Consider the following 20,771-nt stretch of genomic DNA (forward strand, 5'->3'; position numbering starts at 1 on the left):
GTTAAGTGGATTGAGCTGTATAATAACCTAGTGAAGGATATACGTGACCGGAATAGTGCGGTGTATCTTATCTCGGGATGCAATTTAACGAGGAGTCGTGTAATAAAGTACTTCAATTTTCGATGTCAACAAATTTTCTCTTATCTTCTTATTTTTCATGAACAGTAAAAATAAGTTATTATTATTATTAAGAAACTATGTCAGAATAATTTAATTATTTTTTAAATAATAATAATAATTACAATTTAATTAATTTTTTTTATCGGTAATCGTGTTAAGATAATTATTATTATAATTCCATTTCGAAGACCACTTATGGTCTTCGAAATGGAATTATAGTATGTTTAATACTAGGTAAATTTATTCACACAAAATTTATTACTATGTAGATTATTTTTATAGATGTTTTCATTATGAAATTGGCTTCTTTCTTTTTCCTGTTTAGCCTCCGGTAATTACCTTTCAGATAATACTTCAGAGGATGAATGAGGATGATATGTATGAGTGTAGTATTGTACAGTCTCAGTTCGACCATTCCTGAGATGTATGGTTAATTGAAACCCAACCACCAAAGAACACCGGTATCCACGATCTAGTATTCAAATCCGTGTAAAAATTACTGACTTTACTAAGACTTGATTGCTGAAACACTCGACTTCCAAATCAGCTGATTTGGGAAGACGCGTTCACCACTAGACCAACCCGGTGAGTTATGAAATTGATTACCGTTTATTTTGAACGCAAATTTTGTTATTTTAATATACGTTAGCTTTTTGAATTTATTATCTTATCGTTCCTTGATTTTTAACTTAGGAATGTTAGTTATCCGCTTGGAAATGTAACATCATAATTTTAAATTTATGAGTATTCGTTTGACTTAACTCCTAAAAAAAAGAAGAAACATTCCTTTGGTAAACCCCAAATAGGTTTGAAAACTCTACCCTTAGGAATTGTATGGATATACAGGTGTCCTGGAAGGTGTTAGCGAAACTTAAATCACTGATTCACCACAAAATAAACAAAATAAATTTCATATGGGAAAATCTCATACCTCGCTTTATTTTCTCTCTTGTGTGCCCGTTTTGTGTTCTTTTTCTCCAGTAAAGATTTATAACTTAAGAACGGGTTCAGATGTTTTAATGAAAATCAGTATATATGTAAACAACAACATCTTTTATAAAATAAATAACTTGGAAAATGTTACTTTTCAAAATTCTAAAATTTAATTATGTTTTATTGTGAACAAAATGACGCTTTATTTGTTTAAATCACTTAAACAATTGGGATACGACTAATATTGTTGTTAAAATTGATCGCAAAAGTTATCTATATTGACAGGTTTCTACCTGTTCTATTATTGATAATAATAGAAATTATTTGTAATTTGATTACTGAAGGAAATGAAAACAGGCAAAAATTATGCAATCTTATAATTTTTGCGATCCCTGTAATATTTTTAGTCATATCTCAGCTGTTTGGTTACCGATTTGAACAAATGAGATGTCATTTTGTAAATGATAAAAAGCATTAACATTTATAAATCTGTTAATAATTAAATATCTAAACGGCCGCCTTTTTGAACGTTTTAAAAGTATTTATACCAAATTTCATCGAAATATCTCAATCCGTTCTAAGTTATTAATTGTAATAGCAAAAATACAAAGCAATGAATTGGGGGAAAATGTAACGAGATAAGGTATTTTTTCATATGAAAGTTTTACTTTTCCGTTTAGATAGTGTAATAAAAGAGCTCTAGAAGGGAAAGTATTGTAATCGGTCTGATTTGGGCATATGCGGTTTTCACGGGATCTTGACTTTCTGACAAGCAACCCAAAAAATCGGATGGATATTTTCCAGATGTTAATGTTCGTATGTATGTTGTGTGTTCGGTGTCGGTCTCTAAATCACCTCATATCTCCAGAACTGCTGGACCGATTTTGAAGAAACTTTGATTTCTTCTATATGTAGAACATTGATGCCGGTAAATTTTGAACTTAAATGATCAAGGAGTTGAGACTATAGAACAAGGTCGCCGTTTGTTAACATTTAAAAAATAACAATATTTGTAAAAAAAAATTATGAAAAATTGCACTCTCCAAAAATTGCTGTTTTAGTCGTCTGGTACGTTGTGACATCTTAGGTGAGCGGTAAAATTAAATAAATTAATACTATTTAAAGTGTAAAAAAGTAAATCTGTCTCACCAGATCTCGAACTCGATCGCCCGGTTGACTCGGTATTTGGTGCGTTAAATCTCGCAGCTACACCAGTCTGCCGTCCGTACAAGCCACATTTTTTGTATGAACTACATTTTTTTAGTTAGTGCCGATTGTCGCCGCTAGTACCGCCATACCCGCGCGAACTAAACACTGTATGCGCGCGCGCTTTAGTTAGTTGCATTGAATGAAATAAACAAAAAATATTATATTTAAATAAAATTATGTTGTATAAGTAGATGCATTAGATACATCCTAGCTTTTTTTTTGTTGATTCAGCTTGATCTGTGCAATAGTCTATCAACTGCTATCTAACGGAGAATGTGTTAACTAGAGCTTAATTGTCGTTCAAGATTATTCATGAAACACTATTGAATGCTGCAAAACTAAAACTATATTTGTTCTTGTAGTCCGGAAATATTTTTCAGACAGCCATTATATGTATAAAAAAAAAAAAATATCTTTTCACTTATGCGATTTATTTTTTTCAGGTGCTCTATTGAGGAGGAGTTCATTAGACCCAGAGCGTCGACGTCTCTCATTGGGTACAGTTACCACTCACCATCGAGCGTCTGATGCTTTCTTAGATCCTCACCATGCTGCTATCCTTTTCCGTGATTCAAGAGGGGTATGTTAACTTAATTATATAATTTGATTTTAATTTTAATGCAATGTAAGTATTATTAATCATTAGTTTGATAATGTATACTTGTGTAGGGGAATTGAACCGGCCGCCTTATCTGTAATTCATAATATAGGATATCTTCTTTTTTTCATTTTCTATAGAAACTGCTTCGCTTTATGTGTCAAACCAGTCGCTAGGTCGATCAGAATAAATTTATACTTTTTTTGTCCGTAAAAGTAAAACTTTTGTTATCCGTAAAATTATACTTTTTTTATACTCTTTTGTCCGTAAAAGAATCATCCAAATTTAAAATTTCATAACTTTTCAACTTTTAATTCGTTTTGATCGAGCAAAATAGTGGTAGAAAGAGAGAACTATTAAGTTTCACGCGGTTGTCGCTAGGTAGCATCAGAACTTCGTTCACTTTAGCTTTACAGCAAATAGCGACTTCACAGTAGAAATCATTTGTTCTACGCTACGCGCAGTGCTAGTCCGTAATTACAGTTCAGCGTTATTTCCGTAATGAATACGGAACTAAACCACGTACCGCTCAGAGCATTAGGCTATGGTATAGACAATTTAAAGACACGGGTTGTCTGTGTAAGGAGAAATCAAGCGGTCGACCCCATGTGTCAGACGATGTGGAGCACATCCGTCAGAGTTTCTCACGTACTCCCGCAAGTCAACTCGCCGGTAGAGAACTAAATATTCCCAGAATGTCTATCTGACGTGTTTTGCGTCGACGTTTGCTTACGAAACCGTACAGGAGTTATATACTACAAGCTGTTTATGTAGATGACAAATAACGACGTGTACGAGTTTTGTGAATTCGTCCTTAACAAGGTGGCAGAAAATGACAATTCTGTAACACGCTTTAGTGTCGTGACTAATTTTCATTTAAGTGGGAATATAACCGCCACAATGTTAGAATATGGGGTATGGAGAAACCACATGAATTTGTTCAGAATGAGAGAAACTCTTCAAATGTTAGTGTTTTTGTACAATTTATCGGGAAAAGATATACGGTTCCTTTTTCTTAGAGAACCCTGTTACGGGAACAACGTATCTCGATGTGTTTGAAAACTTGTTTTTTCTCAGTTAGAGGCCGATTCAGAAGATTTCATGTTCTATTATGACGGAGCACCGCCTCATTCTGTACGTTAGAGAATTTTTATAACGATAGGATTCGTCAACGATGGATCGGCCGTACGGGATCTAACGATTCAGCTTTACATCGCTGGCCTTCACAGTCACCAGACCTCATCGTGTGCAATTTTTAATTTTGTGGTTTTGAAAACGATTCCGTCTATGCGTCTCCCAATCTGAGTGCAGCAGGCCAGTTGTGGAAGCGCACAACAGCAGCCGTGGCAGTAGTGAATAGAGAAACGTTTGCTAGTGGGGGACGAATTCGACTACCGTAATGACGTATGCCGTGCATCCCAAGGGTTGCTTATTGAGCATCTGTGACTTTATATGTATAAAAAATTTCACGAATAAACCTTTAATACAGAATTAATCTTAAGCCTTTGTATTCAATATTTTTCACAATATAAACGATTCAAATCGGATGAGTTTTTTTTGGGACACGATTTTATAATATGTACACTTGTTTTTTTTTTTTGTGAATTCAATTTGTTTATCCTGTATTTGTTTGCTATTAGCATTCGTAGGTTTTTTCGAATTCTGGTTGCAATTTAATTGCATTTTCTTAAAAATAGATAAATAATAAATAAGTAAGTAAGGAAGGATACACTGCTCGGCGATTCATTTATACTTGTTTTCATATAACTATATCCATTATCTGAAAAGTGATATTTTGTTAAAATTAAAAATAAAAGTTATTGCTCGTTATAAAATAAAAATAAAAACGTTAAATATTGGTTGAAGTTTTATATGTGTATAGTTTTGTCTATACAGAATGATTTGGAAAACCGGTCAATATTTCTGAACAACTAAAAGAAATTTAAAAAAACAGAACTTTGTCAGTCTGGTTCATGTAAATTTTATTGGAAAAAGTAACAGACGGCGAACGCGAGCTCATTTAATTTTGTAAATTTTTCATCTAGAGCCATAAAAGTTTAAAAGCGGAAACATTCATTAAAATGATAGTAGATATTGAAACTTGAATTATTCCATTTGTTTACACACACTAGCCGTAGGGATCGTATACTCTATATGTACGTACACGTACACACTAGTTTATTATACCGATGTACTTATCGTTTAAATATGAAAATTCTTTGAAAAATTAATTTGAGTGGAGGTGTTACAAGGCCAGTATTTGTTGGCTTGTTTTATAGTATTGTAAAAAAGTTCCATTTAAAATGATGTCTGTTATAATAGATGCAATGTTTGAATAATTTAAATAATTTTTAAAGAATGCTAGATCATGTCTGTGGTTTGTAGAGAATTAAAAAAAAAATTATTTGTTATTTATTTATTACTAAATGCCGTAAATTTTAATACGAATACAGAGTACAATAACATACGAATGATAGAATAGTAATACAAAGGGGATACACTCGTACGTAAATACTTTTATCATATACTAAAGTAATTTATAAATAACAAATAATAATTTTGTTAATCGGTACCGACCGGCAAAAGAATAAAACAACCCTTGTTTGCCGGTGGAGTAATCGGTTATTATATTTTTCGCAATTTACGTATTTTACTATTTATTTATCATAGTAGAGACCTGCAACAATTCACAATTATAATCCTTGAAGAATACAATTTATATACAGTATTAGATTTACAATTAATTAAACCCGTTACGCTAATTAAAAATATCGGATACATCGATAGATAAATTTCAATACGTTCTGTTTTCTTATGAAGAATACTGCGAAGCAACTGAATAAATAATGCGTTAATTTTTCTCTGATGTCGAATCCATTTTAACATAAATCGTTTGATGATCTATTAATAACGTTATTTTTTATTTTTAAATCTTCTTATTAACAAATAATATTATGTTTTCATCTATTTTCACACGTGTTTTACACAAACGTTCACACTTTCTTTTTGATTTTTCTCTATCTTTACTCTGCCGGTTGTCAACGGGTAAATATAATCGGGTAAATTTTACCCGATTTTATATAAGTTCCACGGATTGCCTTTAGTAATGTCACCGTACTCGACCTCTTTGTTCCGATTATACCTTGCGATCATGTACGTGTGTGTCTTTTTTTTGTTTTTTAATAAAGGTTCCCGACTTTTATTTTGTATTAAGCGGAATTAATGCATTTTACCTAAGTGAAAAAGTCAATCAGGTATACGGGAAAACCAGAAGTAGGATAATGCTACGGTTATATATTTGAGAGATATTGGCAAATTATTGGGAATTCATTGATTCTAGTGTATTTTTAGGAATCATAATTATGTTAACTGCGTCATTAATTTTGAAAAAAAAATGCTCAAATAGTTTTTGCAACTAACTGTGCTAACTAGTTTAATTTTTGAACCGTTTTTATAAAATAGTTTTATAATTTTCTTATGTTTTATTATATTAGCACGTTTAAAAAAACTCATGTATTTACTTAATCGGTGAGTTTTTATACTTTTACTATAAAACCGCTACTAGCTTGGTGTTTTTCATAATCGCTTTACTATTTCTTGTTAGAAATATAATTTAATTATATGCATTACTTTTTATCGGTTTTACACAGGATGATTATTGTACCTTTAATTCTAAGTATAAAATTAAAAAAAATTGAGATTCAGGAAAAATTGGACTTTCAATAATAGATATGACATTTGAAAAATAAAAAAGTTTTTGAAAGCGTTAAATACGCGGTAAGGCAAAAATAAAAAAAATAAAAATCTTAGGTATTTTTAAGAATGGTAAAACTATTTATGAACTATGAGGTGTGTACAGAAACCAGCTTTTGTCTCAAAAAAAAAAAAAAAAAACTTTATAGTCCAAAAAACTAGGCCGGATTAAGAACGGCTCACTTTTTTATGTTTTTCGTACAAGTTAAACGCCTTGGTGTCCTCGTTTGAACATATTGAATCGGTTTAAATAAAATTCCGCTTGAATAAATACAGGAACATCGAAAAAAGTTGCAGCAATTTAAAAAAATCGTATCTCAGAAAGTATTAGAGATAATCAAACAAGTATTTTTTTTTTAAATTCATGGACTCAATAGGTTTTTTTTTTACATAATTTCATCTGTAAACGTAACACGTTTAAAAATGTTTCGTCATCGTCAATGTCATCGTGCGTTTTACTTGCTAATTCAAAACGTTTAGGACGATCCGTAGGTTTAAGATTTGACGTTTAAGCTGAATTTTGTAAGTGTGAAGACGTAAACGCTTGTGCAACTCGTATTAAATAGTTGTCTCTGGAATTCGTAACTGTAAACTACCTAGAAATTGATTTTTTTTTAAGGCTTTTTAAACAACTTTGGCGTATACGTCCGACTGCTTAGTCACTCTTTTCGGCCGCCGGAGGAGTTTTGCACTTCCACGTCGATAAATTCCTTAAAGTGATCGTACCACCGTCTAATGCTATTTGCATGATGGGATTATTGTCATAAACTCGTCGGAAAGTCCGTTGAACAGTTGAACTGATTTATACTCCGTTAACCTCAAAACACGCTGTACTTTCTGCGAACTATCGATATTTGCACTGACTGACAATGGTGCGTTGTGCGCATCGGTTCAAGGTCACGTCTTAAAAAACTTGACGATATCCCGAATGTTTTTTTACAGTTCCAGTTAAAATTTTATCTCGAATACATAGGAGACAGGATTTTTTTTAATTGCTGCAACCGTTTTCGATGAGCCGCATTTGAGAGACACGTCCATTTACATACAAAGCGTATCCTTGTCGCAATCTTTTTCCATGCGACAGAAAAATAAGTATTACCGTTCTTGTAGTTTCATATTATGCGATTAAAATTTGTTGTATCGGTAAAATGCAGAACATATTCCACTAAAATTAAAAATAATACTGATACGTTGGGGGGGTCAGATACTTTAGAGCAAATAAATTATAATAAACGATGTTAGAATTGCGGTAAATTTATCATGTTGATGTTAACAGCTGATTAAAGCTATTTACTTTTATTAACGAAAAAACTTGCTTCAGATTTGTCTGCCGCATGATAACGATTGAATATTGACGGTTTATGTATTTCAATATTCTTAGTACGTTGAAAAGAGTAAATCTCGTGGTTTTTAAATTTTGGTGAATGGCCTATATTTGTCGTGAAATTACGACCGGTGGGTTTTTTATTCGAGAAAAGTTTTTCCATGATTAAAACTAATGTTAGTCTGTTTTAAAGCGTTCAGTTTGTCTCCTCCGTTCCGGGAAATATATGTTAATTGTGATTCAAGTTGAAAACAGTTGAGGATAAAGGCTGCTGGTGTATTGACAGTTTAAGGGTCTCTGCCGCATTTTCTAGCAGTTGTTTTGTGGTGAAGCTACAATTTATATTCGTAGATTAGGATTTGGTGAGCTTTTTTTACGAAACTGTGACAGATTGAAAATAATTCCAATTTTTTAAAAATAATTCCAGTTTTTGTGAGAGGTCTTCAACTCTTGGGGTTTGCCTTGAACTTATACAGCCTATCTTAATAATTGTAAGCAACATGACATCTAATAACCAATTTTTGAACACGTATAACGTATCATGATCTCGTATACGAGAATGAAATTCTCAGACGTATTTCATTTATATATTTAAATACATTTTTCCGAAGAATTAGTTTAATTTTTTAAAAATCTTTTTGAACTGTTCAATTAATGGCGTAAATTAACAAAAAAAATAGATAAATAATACTTAAAGAGGAAATTAACTGAAGAAAAGAAATTCTGCTATTTTCAATTACTTATGAATTTAGATTAGTCGCGTAACTTTTTTTCCGACTTTTTGAAGCTCAGTAACTTATAACAGGGGAAAAATGTAGGGTTAGATTTAATTTATAAAATAAACATTTGGAGTGTAGAATAAAAAAAAAACTAATGTAAAATTACTTCTAACATGTATATGTTTCTCAATATTTTACACGTTTTATTATATAAGACGAAATATCCATTTAACAAAGAATTATTAACTATTTCCGATTAATATAGATATTACTGGATAACTTGCCGATGATTAGGAAAACTGCTCCAAAAATCGACCAAATTTTGTTGGTATTTTATAAAAGTTAATACGACATATTTGTAGAATTCTTCTGGGTTTCACACGGACGTATAGTCGCGGTAGGTTAAAAATAGTAGAAAAATATATTCTTTTATTTTCCCTATGTTTTTTAAGACAAATTTCAATGATGATAAGAAATTTTGGTACTCTTCCGTTGTGAGTGAAGAAATACTAATATCAGTTTTCAACTGGTTTACTTTAAATCATGGTCGTAGAAGATTGTTCTGCAAGTAGTTGAAGATTTTGTGAATTAAATTTATATATATATTTTTTTTTTTAATGAAGTTACAATAACATTTCCTACCGTTACGTTAGCTATAATAACCGCTGTTTGTTAAGGTATTTTAAATGACTGTTTTTTTGGCTGATTTTTTTAAAAATTTTATTATTTCAAATATTGACTTAACTTTTATTCTTGAGGCCAAAGAGAGGCAATGCCAGCTAGGATTTTCTTAAAATAAATCGCGGTGTTATGATTGTGAAACCAGATTAATTCTGTAAGATAAGAATATTCCGTTATGTTTATCCCACTGCATTTGTTACGGTTTTTCGCTAATTTCCTTGTGCTTCTATTGTTTTTTTGTGGGCTTAAAAAGTTTTGTCAATAATTAACTGTTTGGTTGAAGTTTCTCCGGCAGAATTGGAATTCCCCGATATGCCGCTCTTTTTTTCTGTTTAGCCTCCGGTAACTACCCGTTTAGATAATACTTCAGAGGATGAATGAGGATGATATGTATCAGTGTAAATGAAGTGTAGTCTTGTACATTCTCAGTTCGACCATTCCTGAGATGTGTGGTTAATTGAAACCCAACCATCAAAGAACACCGGTATCCATGATCTAGTATTCAAATCCGTGTAAAAATAAGTGGATTTACTAGGACTTGAACGCTGGAACTCTCGGCTTCCAAATCAGCTGATTTGGGAAGACGCGTTCACCACTAGACCAACCCGGTGGGTTCGATATGCCTGCTATTATTTGTTTGTATTACGGATGAGTCTAGCACCAGTCAAGTTTGTGAACCCGAGTTAGAAACCGACGCAACACTTTGGTGGTCTTTAGTATAATGCATGTAATATCTGAAAGCGGATTAGTAGCGCGCTGTGGCATCCCCTTCACTTCTCTTAACATTAACATCAATCAACGACTTCTCACACCAGCAGCAGAGTAGTGTATTCCAAAAGTCAGATTAATTAATTTACAATGATTTGCGCCGTACCTAATTATGACGTTACTATCGTAGTAACGAAATGTGTTCTAGTAATTTGCTATTACAAATAAAATTACGAGTATTTATGTCTAATATTTTGTTTAGGATGTGGATGAAGTATTTTATTTATTTTATTTTTTTTCAAGGATGTTAAACTAAGGTTTTCCTATAAATAAACAGTAACAATGACGTAATACAAAAGTGTATGAAATGAATTGTTTATTTATTATAGACTATAATTTTATGATTTTCTTTGACCTGGCGTAGTTATTTATGAAAATTATTTTTAAATAACACGTACCCATTATTTTTGTAGCATGGGTTCCGCATGCCGGGTGGGATTGGACAAGAGTAGGAAAAGTATATAGTAAAAGTATATAGCTTGCGGGGAGGACTCGAATTTAGATTTTTCATGCTCTATAGTTAAGTTATTAACCTCAATGTTACTCATAGATAAACAATTAACTTTTCTTGACACGTAACGGTAGTTTACCGAAACTTTGTAGAAAAGAGAAAAATGAATGGGAATAAAATACGACCATTTCAGTTTTTACTTCCTTGTACGAAACAAAGGAAGTATTGTGATCGCGAAAAATTTCGGTTTTCAGATTTCAACAGAAATATCCATTTTTACCATTCCTGAATCCATTTTGACTAGTTTCAGCGTGACGTCTGTACGTACGTACGTATGTATGTATCTCGTAAAACTCAAAAATGATTAGCCGTAGGATGTTAAAATTTTTGGATTTGGACTGTTGTAACATCTAGTTGTGCACCTTCCCTTTTGATTGCAATCACGTGTACCAAAAGTGTCCAAAAAAGTTCAAAATCTCAAATATTTGGATTTTGTACTTTTTAACTGCAGTAATAAGCCCTCATTGAGAGCTTTTCAACGATATATCATACGTGGTATTTCTTTTTTGTTGGCAGTAATTTAATCAGGCTTTGGTTTGATATAATTTTTTGACTGTAATATGTGTACACGTTCTTTAGTCTTCAAATTTTCTCTCTCTTTATGTTCATCATCCTCTCCTTATCTTTTTATTATTTCTTTGGTTTTAACATTTTCTTCCACTTTATATGTATCATTTTCTCTTAATTTCTTTATTCTTTCCTTGTTCTTAATATTTTCTTTCCCTGAATATTCATTTTCTTGTCGTTTTTTTATATTTCTTCATGTTATCTTTCTTTTTCCTGTATGGTTGTTTCTTTTTCATTTTTGATTATTCACCAAATCATCCAGTAATAAAATATTTTACACCGTGAGATCGATATTAACATTTGTAATCAGTATACAGGAGTTCACTAAATGGAATATTTCAACTATTGTTAACTTTTATTTATACGACACATCAGAAATTTGAAACTTTTGTTAATCAGCAACTTAAGAAAATACGAATAATACTGATCTAGTAATACGAATAGTAAAGGGACTTTTACTCTATCCTAATATTTCATGTAATATTGTTTATGTTAATAAAACCTTTTTCTGCAAAAATATAACTGTCCACTTTATTAAAGAATTGAAGGATTGTACTTTCAGATAAATAAGTTTAAATGAAGTGCACTAAAAAATGTGTATATGTAATTTAATAGGCGTACAAGGAAGTGATGTGTGTCCACATCAGATATTTTACTATAATAATAAAGAAAGTTATTAAGATTTAAACTCATCGGCAAAGATATTATCATCCGATTAACGTTTTAATTATTATTGTTAAGCTAATTAATGCTATTAATATATGAGAAAACTATATTATCGAAGTTAGTTAGATATTAATTGGGTTATTAATTAACTGGTTATTATAAAAGTTGAAAAATTAATTAATAAATATTTGACTCAAAAGAAATTACATTTTACATTCAACATTGTCTTTTTTAGAGATTGAATGAATCTTGTAGTAATTTAAAATCAGTTTTATAAAAAGTTTGTCTACATTGTTCTTAGCCTACAGAAGGCTAAGTACAAAGTATATAGTACTTTGTTTACATTGCTTGTATTGTCTTATTGTTTTTTATTAATTCTAATTAATTCCTTGAATTGTATTTTTATGAACTAAAACAAATCGGTTAGAATTCACCTTTTAATTTACGATGTACAATATTATTCTTTTTAGAAGCAACGACCAATTAACTAGTTTAGTAGTTTTTTGCATTCGTTTTGGGCTGTTAGTAATGAATTCTGTTTGTTCAATTAAAAAAAAATATATATATTAAAAATTGTAATATTCTATCTAGAATTAAGTTGACCATTACTTGATTACATTGTTTTTATTACTGTAATAAAAATATATTAAAGTAAAGAGAAGTTTTTTTTTTCTATAGAACATTGATTCTGCTTTACGTAACTAAAAAAAAAAACCAACTTTGAGATTACAACACATACTCCTACTTTGTATTGGTCGTTTGTATCGCATAGATAATTTCAGTTATAACGAAAGGAAAATCGCCAGCACTTGTCTGGAAAGTTCAAGGAAAACCACGTCCAATCACTTTCATTTAGAATGTTACCTAGAACATCACTGTCACTTTCAGAACCACTATTTATGTCACCTACATATTCACTATCACTTTAATTGTCAAAATATTGGCGAATATCATAGTCTGTATGTCTTCCACTTGAGCCCGGTGTTGGCTCCATTTCAGAAAAAATATACAAAAATGAACAATAACAAACAAAATAAAACCGTAATATTGAATAAAAAGAATATGGAAACAATTACTAAACAAAAGTGAGGTTGTATATTACAAAATAAGTGAGCGCAAACAAGTATTAAGTTAAGTGCGTTGCTGAAGAACGTGATTTTCGTAAACGAACCGTAACGCGACTTTCAATATCGATAATTTGTTCAGGCATCTAAAACCAAATACTATCGAAATGCGTGTGGAATGAAACATATAGAACCAATATACGACACTCCAGCACAATCTAGCCGCGATTTTAATAAATTAAACGAGACTAAACAGAGTACTGATAGATCGGTACCCTGACATTCAAACGGTTAAATAAAAATCTTCCATATTTTTTTTTTATTTTAGATTATTAGATAATTTTATTAAAAGCCATAAACAGGAGTGGCCCGTCGGTCGTATTACTATTTTTTTATCGCACGAAAATACGTTTGTTATAATTGATTTTTTTTTTTTTATAATAAACTACCTTTTATTTAACTAAAATTAACAATTTGTTCTCTCCATAAACGTTTTGCTCGTTAGATGCTGCTTTCTCTTTATTGGATTTCGATAATTTTAGAACAAAAGTAATTATATAAAGGAATAATTAAAAACAGTCTTATGAAACAATATTAAAGTTTTTACATTCTAAGTAAATAGAATATAAACAGAATTTTATGATTTGGTATATTTATGAAACGACCTTAAATATTTGCTGAAATTTTGTTTATTTTTAAGATATTTATTTCCATTATTAACAGTGAATATTAATCTGCGAATTCTCTAGTGAAAGTCAGTAGGGGGTAGCCGATCGACAAGAAAATCTATATGTGATTAAATGTACAGAGAATTACTTTTGATAAATAATTTTCGAAATTAAGCTCAGTGTGAATAAATACATCTACGTAGTACGGTTTTATTTTTTTCTTGGTTTGTGATACAATTAGATTCATTCGCGTTCGTTTGTTACCGAATCCTATAGTTTGTAGCCGTATTTCTTAAAGCTAAGAAAAAAACTCAAATTTTCATTAGCGTTGATTATATATTCAATTACAGAAGAATTATAACCACTTTCAACTTTAAAAAAAAAAAAGAAGATTTCCCACAATTTTATATATTACATAAAATTTTGTTCAATGTATGTATACAATTTTTTTTAAATTGTATAAAAAAAAGAAAAATAGGACTGTACATCATTTACTTGTGAATTGTATCTGTTTTGCTGCTTTGTGTCGGAAATTTAAATTAGGGACTAATATCCGTAATGTATTAGGGAACAAAACGGCGTTGTTATCTATTGCCTTTTTTTTTTTTTATTAATAATTTTCCCTTCCTTTTAAAGCATCTGCGTAGATAACACACGAGGAAAAACTAAAAGATTATACTTATTGTAAATTTATTTATTCGGGATGAAATGAAATATAAGTTTTATTTTTAACTTTTATCATTAATACTTCTTGAAATTTATTTATTTTTCTGTCAAGATTATTTATTTATTTTTTAAAATTATGACCTTAATTAGACAAAATTTCGAGATGCTGAGGGTGACTTTGCTCTACAGCCTCACCTCCTTGACCTTTTATGTTGAAAATTTAATGGTATCAATGTCCCATATATTGAATTAATCTGATTTAGTTTGGTCAAAATCGGTCCGTTAGTTCTGGAAATATAAGGTGATTTAGAGGCTAACACCGAACCTACGAACATTAACATCCGGAAAATTTCCATCCTTTTTTTTGATGTTTTGGCTTCCATAGGTGCCAAAACGTCAATATCCGGTGAAAACCGCATACGCCTAAATTTGACCGATTACAGTACTTTCCCTTCTAGAACTATAGCGCTATCTAGATGGGAAAGTGAAAGTGCAAAAATCTTTGATACCACAAGAATAATTAATAGATATGTTTCAAATATTTATGACGAGGAGTTATTCTTTTTAGCATAAAAACCTGAAAAACATTAAAAATTGATCAAAATTATTTTTTCAGTGATTTCTTCTATAAATTTAATACTTAAGTCAAATAATCTTTTCGGTTTAAATAATAGTTTAAGTTATTAATATTTTCTTTCATTAATTATATTAGAAATTAACTTTACAATAAATAATAACTATATGGATTTAGTACGATATTCACTGTTACGTCTGTTACGAATAAATTCCCTGCGCTGGTATCACTGATGCTGTAAGTCTCTCTTAACTTCCATGTACTTTCATCATATTGATGGTTGTTTTAATATTTCACGTTAATCTCGTCATCGAACTGCTTCGCCCACGTAATACACATGATCGTTCGAAACCGAGTGAAAATTTATTTTCTTTAACTTCCTTTTTGAAAAATCTATTATTTTTTATCGAGTGGCTGTGTAGGTTGCGTAAGAACTTTAAACTTTTAGTCGATCCCTAAACATAGTTAAAAAACAAACACTAAAATTTTAATAAACAACTTTAATAATGCTTAATAATTCAAGTGGTTGGTTTTATTACTTAAACTATACTTTTATCTGTTTATGATGTAACTGTACAATTTATGGATATCCTACAGCGTTTATTATTGAAATTAACACTTAAGTACTTCTCATAGCTTTAGCCGGAAATAGTCTTTAAAATAAAAATTTATAAATAAAAAACTCTTTAATTAACATCTGTTGTTCTGATTGTTACTTAGTTATACGTTAATTTGATTTAAATTAAAATTTTAAAAGGGACATAACGCTGGAAATAACATCCGAATGTTATCAAAAAGGACTAGGAGACCGGACTTTTCCTTAGACTTTAGGCTATTTAAATAGCTGTCTGATATGAAATCGAGTACCTTTTGAATCTATAGGAAGAGCGACTCCCGTCAAATCATATAAATAGCACACACGATATTTATATGATCGCCGTTTCGAAAAAAAACCACTGATAACCAACGGGACTACAAAGATAAGGAAAATGTGTGTATGGTGACAAAAAGGGATGACTATCGTAGCAGGGGTGCGCTAACTTCCCCCAAAGTATCTGGAGGCTCCCTTCCGGCAGTAGGCAACCTCTTTAGTAGGAATATCTTTATTAAAGGTGAGAGCATACATTATTTATGAATGAGATTAAATATCTCCCGTAATAATAATTTTTTATCTCCGGATTTTATAACGCCATATTAGGTGAATCTCACGTTTTCATAAGGAAAAAAAACCCTTTCTTAAATCTCAGAAATTAGTAACAATTTTGAAAACCCTTTCGTGTGGATGTATGCAACTTAATTTTGTAAATTGTTTAGACAGATAAAAAAAAATTGATATAATTTTTAGGCTTACGAGAAAAAGCCTTATTATACTTCTGTTGCCATTTTAAATAGATTATCGAGCAATTTAAATATTCTTCCCTCAACTTTATTTAAAATTAAATTAAAATGGTTTCTTTTACGGGAATGAAATTCTGTTGATAAATTTTTAAATAATAATAATTTTAAAAAATATATCTGCATCCTGTTCATTGCGTTCATAAATACGTACTCGAAAGAATCTTTATTAGCGGTTTCTGAATTGTAAATTATTTTGTCGGAATTTTTTTACATTTAACGTATTTATTTTTTAATTATTTCGCGTGTTTGTATTTAAATAATTAATATGGATTTTAAACACATTTATTTTTTATTTTATGATTTGTTTTATATTATAATATTTATCTTATAATGAGGTGAACTGTAATAACTGTAATAAAACTGTTTAGATTAGAATAGACTTTTCTTTATTTGTTTAGTTTTCAGGTACGTATTGTAACGTATCAGTGTATTATAAAAGGAATTAAACAGCTCTGTCACATATTTGTTTTTAAAAATAATATCGTTTAGGCTAATTGAAAAGTTGAACGGATGTGTTTTTTATAAGGGTAAGAGGAATGATAGATTACGAAGTTAATATTTTTAATTTTTATAAAATTTCCCGCATCTCGCGGAAAATGGGAATAAGAAAAAACCTTTAATACTTATTTGTTCGTTGTGGAGAAAGATTGAATGATAAATATTTAAAATTCACGTCTGGTGATAATGGAATTACATCTAATCATAAATAATCGAGAGAAATTTCTGTAAACCAAATCGTGGAGTGAAATCTATTAAAAGATTCAGCTACGTTGACGATGTAAATACTGGGTCTTCATAAAAGAATGACGAGGTTTTGAACGTGAATTAAATGAAAACAAAAATACTTACAGTTAATGTTGTTTATTTATCGAATTTGTCATCTCAAACAGTTTTTTTACATAATTAATAAATTTCAATACATGCGCCGATAGTCGCCTGGCAAATGTCCAATCGACACTCAGTTTCTGTCCGTACCCGTTTTACATATCTTCTGTTATAGTTACAATAGGGTGCACCATCTAGTCGGAAATTAATTCGTTATATGTTTTCGAGTTCATCCAGTCGAGGAAAGCGGTAATAATTTGATATATCGAGATAAAAATTTCCATTAATAGTCTTTCCGGCGAAAAAAAAAGGCCCGATTACACGATGTTTCATCACACCACAGCAAATATTAACTTTAGACTTAACGCTTCGTTTCTCAAAAATTACATGTGAGTTTTCACATCTCCATATTCGTGATTCGTGTCTGTTAACGCACCCATTAATATGGAATGTAGCTTCATCCGTAAAAATTAGATCGTATAAAAATTATTAGTTTTCATTAATTTTGTGAAAAATTTCAACAGCGAAATCGAAACGTTTTTCTCCATCATCAGGTTTCAATTCCTGCAGTAGCTGGATTTTATACGCCTGTAATTTCAATATTTTGTGTAAAACTTTTTGAATTGTTGTTTTTCGGAATATCTAACTGGAGGCTTCGACGGGAGACGGATTTGTTAGGACTTCTGATCGCAGGTCGTCTAATTCGTTCAACAGTTTCCACTCGTGGTATGCCGGTTGATTCTTCCTTGAAAACAGATCCAGTTTCTTCAAACTATTTGAATCGACGTCGTATATTATTTTCGCGCGGTGGCTCTTTTCTCGTATTCACGTCGAAAGTTGAACTAAAGTACGTATTTTAATTCAGCCTGCCACAAAACACACTTTGTTTTTCCTTGATCAGTGAACGTAGTAACGAACTAAACACATCTCAGCCACAATTCATAAACCGGTGTGGTGGTATGAACTGCTATTAAGCAAACTTTTGGGTTGGAAGCTATCAGGGGTACCGACATAACTTCTCAAAATTTCCCTATTGTCTTGATATGAATTACAGAAATCCCACCGTTATTTTACGAAGACTGTGCAATAAAGCTTTAAAAAAAATGAGTGTGCAAGTAGAAGTGTAGATGACATATTAATTTTTTTTTTTTTTTTGTAACCCGTAATTATAGAAATTATGTTTCTTATTGATACCGACGGGTATCCGCGCTCGCATGTTACTAAAGCGCAAATTTTTAATTTTATTTTGATTATTAATAATAATTTGCGTTGTAAAAAAAATAATTTTTCTGATTGAAACACATATATTAAAGATATAAAGCCTCATGATGACTGACGTTGTGATATTTTTACTTGAATACTATTTGATTCTAGAGTTTAAAAAAATTGAATACACACAGTATAATTAGAATAATGAAAAACGGATGTAGAGGTGGTGGTAATAACACATGAGTGTAGGTCCCCACCTACTCACCTACACGACAGTAGGCCCCCGCCTACTGTCGTGTAAAAAGTAATTTTAGTCACGTGAAAAGTAGTAAATATCAAAAAGTTTATTGTAGAAATTGGTACCAGTTACTTTAAATTGCAAATCGATCGATAGGAGACATTTTAATTGAATTAAACGATCTACTTATGTCATGTATGAATACAGTAATTTATTTTCATTAATTGTGAGACCTGCTTTTGTTAGGTGAAATACGTATAAGAAAATACTCTATTTATATTTTATTTATTTCTAATTGTGTTTCTAAAATATTTTCTTGTGGTGAATTAAAATTTACTTTTAGACTTTATGATTTTCAATCGGGTGCGCACAGTTATTTATATTTCTTTGCTTTTCTTGGCACAGGAGAATCGTCTTCTAAAAACATATAAATAAATATTTTGAAAGATAATGTTAAGAATTTATTTTTATGAATGACCAATTTTATACTAATTTATATTTTCCGATAATATTTATTTCACAGTTTAAAAGTTTTTTTTTGGATCATCTCGGCTGACTGTAGCACCACGTTTAGTTTTTAATGGGTTTTTTTTTATTATTCTTCCAACTCTTCATTTTTAAGGTGTTTCTTTTTCTCTTCTGACCATTTTATTATTATTATTATACTGTTTCCTTGTAGAATAAGGAAACATAACTATACAATGATAAGCAGATTATATCAAGCGTTAAAATGAAGAAAACTATTCTTAAAATAAAAAAAACAAAAAAAAAACACAAAAAAATAAAATCGAACTAAATTTAAATCACCACCAGTCATTTAACCTAATCTGTATAACAAAACACAACCTCTAAGGAAAAAAAAAATATATATATAAATAATAATCCTATAGAATAGGAATTATACATAAAAAATAATCATTCAAAAAAAAATAAATAATCGTGTCTATATAAAGTATGTGCTCCCTTCATAGTACTTTCATTCTGAGTATATTTCTTCTGTTCTCTGTGTCTGTACGTTTCATACCTACATTTTTGTAGGTATGAAAGGTACATTTTTTTGGCGTCTGTGAGTCTGTATTTTTGAGATAGATTCATTGTTCTTTCGCATTTTCCAGCCCTCGTATGTTTTCCTTGGAATGTTTTTATCTAAAAAAAAGTAGTATTGAACAAGTGTGATGTATAGAGATAGGCTTTTGGAGTTTATCGTTTTAAAACAGTATTTTTAAAATTTTTAAATTTGATAACTGTTTTTTTGTAGAATAACACTGCGGAACAAAAAATAATTTTTTTTTGTCTCGGGAAGAAAATATGTGATTCTGATAATATTTTTTCTCATGAATTCAAATATGGTGACTTTTTTTACCCATTACACAAGGTTTCTGAGAGACAGGCATTTATAATTTCAAACCTTTTATTAGTTTCTGAATTTTAACTACACAATATTCACACATTTGACTCGCCTAGAAAGTAGTAAATGACGATTTTCTGCTATATTTCTTGCCTATGGAGCATCCCCCTTCATGGTCCAACAATAATCGGCCAGCATGTTAGGATTCCATTTGCCCTGATACTTATTTGCCATATCTGAGATCTCCTGATGAAAGTGTTCCCCTTGCTCATCGTTCACTGCGCCAAATTTTTCGAGAATAAATCCAGGTGCGAGAGCAGGAAGTGTACTTTTAAGGACATATTACAACCCAAATTTTTGTAAGATGATATGATCGTAGAAAACATCACGGTAATTTTCCGCCTTTCGATTTCCCAAAAAACTCTGAGTTACATTATTGAATGCTTGCCAAGTTGTTTTCTCCAGTGGGTTCAATAGTTCTCAAACCTAGCCATTAATCCTAGTTCGATATGTAACGGAGATAGGTACACATTTTTAGGATTACACAGTGGGTCATGTTTCACATTTTAGGGGCCCTAGTTTGGTCCCCAACTTTACATCCAAAATAAAGTTCATAACACTTTTGTACTAATGGAGTAAGGTTTTCGCTTTTGAGACTTGAGCGTCACTTCACCACATACTCTAGGCATTTTGTAACTAACGACTAATTAAAAGGAATAAATCTGTAAATATATAATACAAGATAATTCAGACACACAAAACATTCACAATGAGGTGTTTACTAATTTCCTGTTTAGCCTCCGGGAATCAGCGTAAGGTATTACTTCAGAGGATGATATGCATGAGTGTAAGTTAAGTATAGTCTTGTTCAGTTTCAGTTCGACCGTTCTTGAGATGTGTGGTTAATTGAAACCCAACTACCAGACTACACC

At 30.7% G+C, this 20,771-nt stretch overlaps 1 protein-coding gene across 2 annotated transcripts in view; it reads left to right on the top strand.

The window, feature by feature from the left end:
- Positions 1–20,771, top strand: part of SNF4Agamma (SNF4/AMP-activated protein kinase gamma subunit) — a 1,283,477-nt gene that overhangs the window by 1,132,023 nt on the left and 130,683 nt on the right. For both annotated transcript variants that reach the window (XM_075357143.1, XM_075357144.1), the window contains one exon: positions 2,706–2,842. In XM_075357143.1, coding sequence (XP_075213258.1) covers positions 2,706–2,842 — 137 coding nt within the window. The remainder of the gene's footprint in view (positions 1–2,705; positions 2,843–20,771) is intronic.

This window comes from Lycorma delicatula, chromosome 2, assembly GCF_047948215.1.
Source record: "Lycorma delicatula isolate Av1 chromosome 2, ASM4794821v1, whole genome shotgun sequence".
Classification (NCBI taxonomy): domain Eukaryota; kingdom Metazoa; phylum Arthropoda; class Insecta; order Hemiptera; family Fulgoridae; genus Lycorma; species Lycorma delicatula.